Here is an 8669-nt window from a genome sequence, read left to right as displayed (position 1 = left end):
GTGTGGCTCACTGGTTAGAGGCATCAGACCCGGAAGCAGAGGACGGTCTGAGACCAGGGTTCAATTCCTGACGCGGCAGGGTCGTGGACCAGGGTCAGTGGACTCGATAATTCTCGCTTCGGTGCTTACTCTAACCAGGGATCACACTCGGCAACTCTGGGCATTAGCTTGCCTCATCTCCACAATGGCCCCCCACATACACCGGGGATGCCTGGTTTCACCTTGGAGATACCCAGCAGGGATCATCCCACAGGGAAAGTCAGGACAGGTTCCCCAGTGGTCTACAGCGCTGGGACACCCCATTGCTGGGGTAGCCATACGCTTTACAAGACAACCTAACATAACATAACATAACACGCACATGTGCACACACACTCACATGTCACACGTGCGCACACATACCCTCCCTCTTCTCTCTCTCCTCTCCTCTCTCTCAAACTCCTCTGGAAGTAAATTGAGGCTGCCAAATGTGCACCCAAATCAAGGTTAAAAGAAGGTCATGCCACCAGGTTCATCACCACCTGGATTCGTTCCCTAAAGCTAAAATGGGGCAGAGTCGGTGAATAATCAGCCTGAGAAACAAAACTTTTCTGATGAGATGCCATGGGGATATGCTAATTCCATATTCCATATGCTAATTCCAATTAGCCCAGGAAGGCCCTTAGGTGTGTGCTGTTCGCAACAACAATCCTCCCTGTTCTCTTGTGGATGTTTCCCCATGTGCAACTTTCCGATGGCCCTTCCAAGCAGCCTCTCATCTTCAAACACGTAATGCCAAGTTATGTGTCAATCAATGCCTTGGTGCTATAAGTAGGGCACCGACTCAAATACATTCAATGGTGTGCCAGGACTGAGACTGGCATCAATTGCATGCAGCGCCGGGCAGGATTGAGGCATATCGTTTGAAGACTCAGAAGAGAGAGCTACCAGCAGTACAGGTTTGTAGAGGGTGAGCATTTTAAATGCCAAAAGGAAGTCTGTACTTTTAAAATTGGCTGCTATTTTTTTTGAGAAAAATGAGTTTTGCTACATATTTATTTCTCCATAGAATTACACCCGGGTGGTAGGAATTGTGGAGAGTTATTTCAAACTTGGAATATATATTTATATATATATATATATATATATTTGTTTCTTGAGTCTGGTATTGGCACCATCTCACGAAACCTGGATGGTGTTGTTGTCTGTTTAGATATTATTGGCAGGGGTGTCCAAGTTAGGTCTTGGAGATCACCTTCTGCTAAGTTTCCAAATACACACACACTATGGAACTCGGGGGCATATTACCAACAACTAGCGATAATTATCGCTATGTTGGTTTAGCAGCGATATTTTTATAGCCGAGCAGCGGCGATTTTTATCGCTTAGGAACCTTGCTATTATCAAGGTTTATCTCCTAAGCGATAAAAATCAGCCGAAATGCATGAATATCGCTGCAAAGTCAGCGATATTCATGCATTACCGAGCTAATGCTCTTAGCCATGTTATCCACCTACCATTGGATAACATGGCTGCTCAGGGGCAGGTGTTAGCTTTTGGAGATATTCGCGTTTAGCGCGAATATCTCCAAAAGTTGGTAATAGGAGATAGCAATGTTAGCGACTGTTTCCAGTCGCTAACATCTTGGCACGCCCACTTTGCATGTCATTAGTGATAAATATCACTGACATGCAAAGCGGGGCCCAAGATGGTCGCTATCTCCTACTAGCTGTCGCTAACTGGTGTTAGCGACAGCTAGGTAATAGGGAGATAATTTTATCTCCGCTTTCTTGGCTTTTAAAGCCAAATAAGCGGAGATAAACCCCCTTGATAATATGCCCCTCGATTCTCTGTATGTTCACTTTAGGCAAGATTAACGGATATAATGAAAAGCTGGCATATATATTTGTCCCTCTTAGACCTGTGCTGGACACTGCGGGGCCGATTCACAGAACTAACTTAAGACAAAATCCAAAACTTACTACTTTTGGTATTCACAGAAGTTAGGATTTTGTCTTAAATTTGTCTTAAGACAGACTTAAGACAAAATCCTAACTTAAGTCTGTCTTCAGTCTGTCTTAAGTTTGTCTTAAGACAAATTTAAGACTAAATCCTAACTTCTGTGAATACCAAAAGTAGTAAGTTTAGGATTTTGTCTTAATTTAGTTCTGTGAATCGGGCCCTGCCGGTTTAGGGACACTTTGGAGTGGAACTGACAGAAAGCCCGTCATTCTGACGTACGATGAGAATCTGGAATCGGCGCAACGTGTTTCAAATTAGGAGTTTGAAAGGAAAGTTCGTTAAACTTCTTTTTTACTATAAAAGCTCTTCCAAATTTTGCTTGAAGGAATTTTCAACCCGTAGAGGTACAGCTTCTTAGCTTTGCAGGTAATAGTTCAGTGCTAAATTTGTAAAAATAATAAGTGCCAGCGTCCTCTTCAGGATGCCACTGCAGCTTAGTCCATACGATGCCAATGAAAATTCAGACTATTCCAGGCCCCCAAATCTATAAGAATGACTTTGGGGCAGCTATTCGTCTTTTTAAATATATATATATATCACATAATAACCTGTTATTCTGCCCATTCCTAAATTAGACAGACAGCATCACCTTGTGGCAACTGTCATAAGTGCCGGTGGCAAGCACCAGAAATAAGCGTCTCAAATTAAGCACTGTCAGGGTGAGTAAATACATGGGGGCAGATTCACAATAACTTGCGCATCCCCAGGGATGCGCCAGTTATTGTGCGCCACAGCTCCGCCACCCATGGTGCACCGCATTTACAATGCGGCGCACCATGGGGCAAAAACGGCACAGATGCGTGACGCATCTGTGCCGTAAAGGCGGCGCATTGCTGGAGTTGCGTCACAAGCGCGACGCAGCTCCAGCAATGCTCTGGGGGGTCCTATCTGTACAATGCTGCATCAATCCTTACGCCTGCTTCAAGCAGGCGCAGGGTTTTGACGCAGCATAGGCCTATAAGTGCCTGCATGAAATCTTGTAGATTTCACGCAGGCACTTTTGTGAGGCGCACCTGGCCCGAAACGCCCACCCTGTGCCGGAACGCTCACATGTGGCGCAGGGCTTTACAACGTGACGCATCTGCCTAGATGCGTCACGTTGTAAATGGGTCGCATGGATGCGCCACGTTTACGCCGCTGTTGCATGACGCAACGGCGGCGTAAACGTGGCGCAAGTCCGACATAACTGAGCCATTCTGATGGTTTCGGTTGGAAAGGAATCTGACTTGGATTTCCGGATTGCGGACGACAGGGTCAGAGAGCCCGTCCGCCATCCGGAAACCCCTCAGTACTCCCCCGGCCAACTCTTTGCGACCAAGGGAGTACGATGGCAGTTTATCACTGCCTTTTCGTGACGGTTTTTCCAGCACAAAAAGGTAGTGGGAAACTGTCTTTGGGGGCCCGCAGTATGTCCCCCATGGGTGCGAGGCTGCCGAATGGCGGCCTGGGGGCATCTATGGTGCCCCTCTGTGGATCCCTGCACCCAATGGCAGGCACTTTGAGGTGCCAGCCACAGGGTGCAGGGATGAACCGCACCCCTGCTTTTCATAATGCAAGCATGCATTACGCTCGGAATGCATTCTTGCATTGTGAAGTATACGAGTGCGACCGAACCCTGTTCAGTCGCATCGTACTAGCAGCGCCTTAACCGACAGCAGCAGGTCGGTTGGTTAAGGTTCTTGACCGATGTCGGACGGACCTGAGTCCGTCCGGCATCGTAATTGGCCCCTAAATAGTAAACTTACATGTGTGATCTCCCTATAATAAAGATAGAAGAGGTGGAGATTTCCATCCAGAGGTTTGTGAATTGCACTTTTTAGTAATTGAGTAGGACTGCTGTTTTGCTACTTTATAAACTACAACATGCAGTTCCTGCTTTCCCTCCTAGTTTTTATGTCTAGGTTAGGACGAGGGCCAAAGCCTATTACAAAAGGGCTTTTTAATTTCTCAGAACTGTAAGTGTTGATTTGTTTTTCTATGGTTCATAGACATTCAAAGTTGATACATCGATCTACTGAAGATAAAAAAAGGCTTGTAAATGGTTTTTGGCTCCTGTAGATACCAAATAGATTTAGTCTCCTTTAACAATTATTGGATTTTGTTTATTTTATTTATTCAATTTTCTGACAAAAAGTCCTCCTTTGTGTGCAAATATTTTTCTATAAACTTATATGGGATATTGTGATACTTTGTCAGTGATCCTCATAAAAGGAAAAAATTCAGTCAAGTACTGAATCCGTGAGTACAAGGGTGCTCATATATACCAGGGCGAATGGTGCTCGTCTGTGACAAGTGATGCTGACAGTTACAACAAAATCAGAGTTTCCACATTATGGATAGTCCTAAACATACTGCAAACACAGTCCCACATTGACACATCCAAATATTTTCTCCTAAATGTGCTCTAAATCCCTATCCAGGGAGGGGATGAGGGAAGATCCAAAAATTGTGAGGGTGTAAAAGAAAAGTATATTATCAATCAATCAATCAATCATCGCATTTATATAGTGCACTATTCACCCAGAGGGTCTCAAGGCGCTGGGGGAGGGGGGTCCGCTACTGCTCGAACAGCCAGGTCTTGAGTTGCTTCCTGAAGGTGAGGTGGTCCTGGGTCAGGCGGAGGTGGGTGGGGAGGGAGTTCCATGTCTTGGCGGCGAGGTAGGAGAAGGACCGTCCTCCTGTGGTGGCTCTACGGATGCGGGGGACGGCGGCGAGGGCGTGGCTGGTTGATCGAAGCTGGCGCTTGGGAGCGTAGAAGTTGAGGCGGCTGTTGAGGTATCCTGGGCCTTGGTTGTGTAGGGCTTTGTGTGCGTGGGTGAAGAGACGTAAGGTGATTCTCTTGTTGACAGGGAGCCAGTGCAGGTCTCTCAGGTGACCGGAGATGTGGCTGCGACGGGGGATGTCCAGGATGAGTCGTGCTGAGTCGTTCTGGATCCGCTGGAGTCTCTTCTGTAGTTTGGCGGTGGTTCCGGCGTAGAGGGAGTTGCCGTAGTCCAGACGGCTGGTGACGAGGGCCTGGGTGACCGTCTTCCTGGTCTCGATGGGGATCCACCGGAAGATCTTACGTAGCATTCGCAGGATGTTGAAGCACGACGAGGAGACGGCGTTGACTTGTCTGGACATGGAGAGGGAGGAGTCCAGGATGAAGCTCAGGTTGCGTGCATGGTCTGTTGGTTTGGGTGCGCTTCCTAGGGCGGGGGGCCACCAGGAGTCGTCCCAAGTGGCGGGTGAGGATCCCAGGATGAGGACTTCCGTCTTGTCTGAGTTCAGTTTCAGGCGGCTGTTCTTCATCCATTCGGCAACCTCTTTCATCCCTTCGTGAAGGTTGGTTCTGGCGGTGGCGGGGTCGTTGGTGAGGGAGAGGATCAGCTGGGTGTCGTCGGCGTAGGAGATGATGTTGAGGGTGTGCTGGCGTGCGATGTCTGCGAGGGGGCTCATGTAGACGTTGAAGAGGGTTGGACTGAGCGAGGAGCCTTGAGGAACGCCGCAGATGACTTTGGTGGCTTTGGATCTGAACGGAGGGAGGCGGACTCTCTGTGTCCTTCCGGCGAGGAAGGAGATGATCCACTCCAGTGCCTTCTCCTGGACTCTGACGTTGCTGAGGTGTTGTACTAGGGTACGGTGGCAGACAGTGTCGAAGGCTGCGGAGAGGTCGAGGAGGATGAGGGCCGCTGTTTCTCCGTTGTCGAGCAGCGCTCGGATGTCATCGGTGGCTGCGATCAGAACGGTCTCGGTGCTGTGGTTGGCCCGGAAGCCAGACTGCGAGGGGTCGAGGGATCCGTTCGTCTCGAGGAAGGCGGCCAGCTGCATGTTGACGGTCTTCTCGATGACTTTTGCAGGAAACGGGAGGAGCGAGATGGGGCGGTAGTTCTTGAGGTCGGTGGGGTCGGCCGATGGCTTCTTGAGTAGGGCGCTGAGTTCGGCGTGCTTCCAGCTCTCCGGGAAGGTAGCGGTGTTGAAGGAGGTGTTGATGATGTCCCGCAGGTGGGGTGCGATGACAGCGTCGGCCTTGTTGAAGACGTGGTGAGGGCAGGGATCGGTCGGAGATCCGGAGTGGATGGAGTTCATCGTGAGGATGGTGTCTTCGGTGCTGATCGGAGTCCAGGCGTGGAGGGTGGTGGTGGGGGGCGGTGGTTCGGTCGTGGCGTTCGTCGGTTGAGTGCTGAAGCTGTTGTGTATGTCCGCGATCTTGTTGTGGAAGTAGGAGGCGAGGGAGTTGCAGAGGTCTTGCGAAGGGGTGATGTCGTTGTTTCCGGCTTTGGGGTTGGAGAGCTCTTTGACGATGTTGAAGAGTTCCTTGCTGTTGTGTGCGTTGTTGTCCAGTCGTTCCTTGAATGCAGTTTTCTTGGTGGCGTGGATGAGTTGGTGGTGTTTTCGGGTGGCGAGCTTGAGGGCAGTCATGTTGTCCGGTGTAGGGTCTTTGCGCCAGGTTCTCTCGAGGGCTCGGCAGTTCTTTTTGGAGCTGTGGAAGATGTTTCCCAGTGACCAAAATATGTTTAGAAGTAAAAATGCACTTTATGGTACATTTACCCATGTGTAAAAGTACACTTGTTACAATTTCACATGTGGCTTTATCTACACAAGGTGAGTCCTGAGTCACAGTTCATAACTGAAGTTTTAAAATGGGCAATGTCGGCCCTAGTTCACATCTCAGGCATATAAATAATAACACAGATGTACACCCTGTCTTTCATATGCTATTTTAATGCATCTGCATTGCTGTTTGTGTATCTATTCTTATTGGAATTGCCATGAATGTGTTAGATTTGACCTTAGCTACTAGCAATCAGGACATTGTTTGGCGACTTCCTGTTTGTAAAGGCAGGGCAAGGGAGTTAGTACGTGGCAATGCACAAGTCATTGACCCAAAGTATGTTTCTTTCTCCTTTTCAACCCCAACAATTAACCTTTTAGGGACTTGCCTGTAATGCACAGCAGCATGTATGGTGTTGCACTCATAGATACATCCCCATCACATGCTATCCCATGCTTGTCTTTTCTCCAGATGAATCCACTACCCTTTCCTTGCAGCACTGATGACTGACAAAGGGGTACTGCAACATACAATAACATGGCTGAAGGAATGTTTGATTTAATCTGAGCGAATAGTGATTGCTTGGGCTGCATTTCAGACCAAAGCCACTCCAGACAGAGAACTACCATATGCAAATCAGTCTTAGTCTTGCTCCAATAGGAATGGTCAAGCCAGAACTTCTAGTCCCGCTCACCTCCGGATGGGAACACAAGCAACCAGAGACCATAAGGATAGGAATTATCAGGGCTAGAGGGATGGAACACTTGGTGAGGCAGATTGGATGCTTCTCAGTGTTACATGTGCTTGACAATCTGTTGGAGAATTGCATTGCAAATGTGTGTTTTGATGCCTTTCTCCAAAGTTCCCATGAGGCACAGGGTCAGACTGATTTGCATATAGCCATGTCTGAACTGGGGTGGCAGAGTGGGCTAAAGAACGGTGATGGATTAAAGCCAGATCTTTTGACTGGGTGTGAGTGTTTGATTGGTTCAGATGCTCCGTCCATTACCACCCCCTTTTGTACTACTTTTGGCCGCCATAAGTGTGGCAGGGTATGCTCAGACGTGAGTCCCTTGCTCACTTTGCCACTGGATTCAAGCAAGCCGGGCTGAAGACGGCTGTAATGCCAGAAACCGGTCCTCTGAAGCTTGTTTCCGGAACAGGGAAAGCATGGCTTGGCAGTTCTGGCTGGACTGTTCCCATGAGGCACAGGGTCAGACTGATTTGCATATAGCCATGTCTGAACTGGGGTGGCAGAGTGGGCTAAAGAACGGTGATCGATTAAACCCAGATCTTTTGACTGGGTGTGAGTGTTTGATTGGTTCAGATGCTCCGTCCATCACCACCCCCTTTTGTACCGCTTTCTATAAAGTAAGTGCACATGGGTGCCTGCCAAGTTCATCACCTCTTTTCGATAGTGACATCTTGTGGTTGGTGTGGTATGCCTCTGTTGACATATAGTGCAGTAATTCTCTATCTGGGTCTCTGTTTCTGTGAAATCTGTAGTGCCCTAGATAAGTAGATGACCCAAACAAAATCACTTCAACAGTGAGAACTTAATTAATGTTTTTCTTCCACCCGGCAGGCTTGATACAGCAGACCCGATCAATTGGTAACCAACATGGAGAGTATGACGTGGAAGTTGTTTGCACCTATCATGCTCCTGCTTCTTGTGGCGTCTCCACCATCAAGAGCCTGTGATTGCGTGAATGCCCATCTTCAGTCACACTTTTGCAATTCAGACGTAGGTGAGTGCCTCATAAAGTTTTTCATAGCCACCAGTTGAAATACCAAAGAAAGGTCAGCTGCTGAATCGTAAGAGGGAATGTTTGACTCCCCAGTGTGATTTTTATTATCGTTTAGCTTTCCTCCAAACCTGCTCCCCTATAGGCCCATTATATCACTGATAAGATCAACCCATTGCTGCTGGAATATTTATCTTTATCCTTACCAATGTTTAGGGGTTGACTTGTTAGTAGTGAGCACATAATTCTGACTGAATTATTCAGAAGGTCAGCTTATTATGCTTTAGGCCACCATCTTAGCACTATGTATCAGCATCCCTTCATCAGCGCAAGTAGCAACAAGAGATATAGGTTTTCAGTGAAACTGCCTGCATGTTAGAGAAACCCTA

The 8669-nt window shown here is 48.0% G+C and overlaps 1 protein-coding gene across 1 annotated transcript in view; it reads left to right on the top strand.

Annotated features, from left to right (window-relative positions):
- The first annotated feature begins 845 nt into the window (after positions 1–845).
- Positions 846–8669, top strand: part of LOC144783939 (metalloproteinase inhibitor 1-like) — a 31778-nt gene continuing 23954 nt past the window's right edge. Inside the window, exons 1-2 of the mRNA XM_078662671.1 lie at positions 846–938; positions 8121–8283. Coding sequence (XP_078518797.1) covers positions 8157–8283 — 127 coding nt within the window. The 5' untranslated portion in view covers positions 846–938; positions 8121–8156. The remainder of the gene's footprint in view (positions 939–8120; positions 8284–8669) is intronic.

This window comes from Lissotriton helveticus, chromosome 10 (assembly GCF_964261635.1).
Source record: "Lissotriton helveticus chromosome 10, aLisHel1.1, whole genome shotgun sequence".
Lineage (NCBI taxonomy): Eukaryota > Metazoa > Chordata > Amphibia > Caudata > Salamandridae > Lissotriton > Lissotriton helveticus.
Note: the sequence above shows the minus strand (reverse complement) of the source record. Positions and strands in the feature narration are given on the sequence as shown.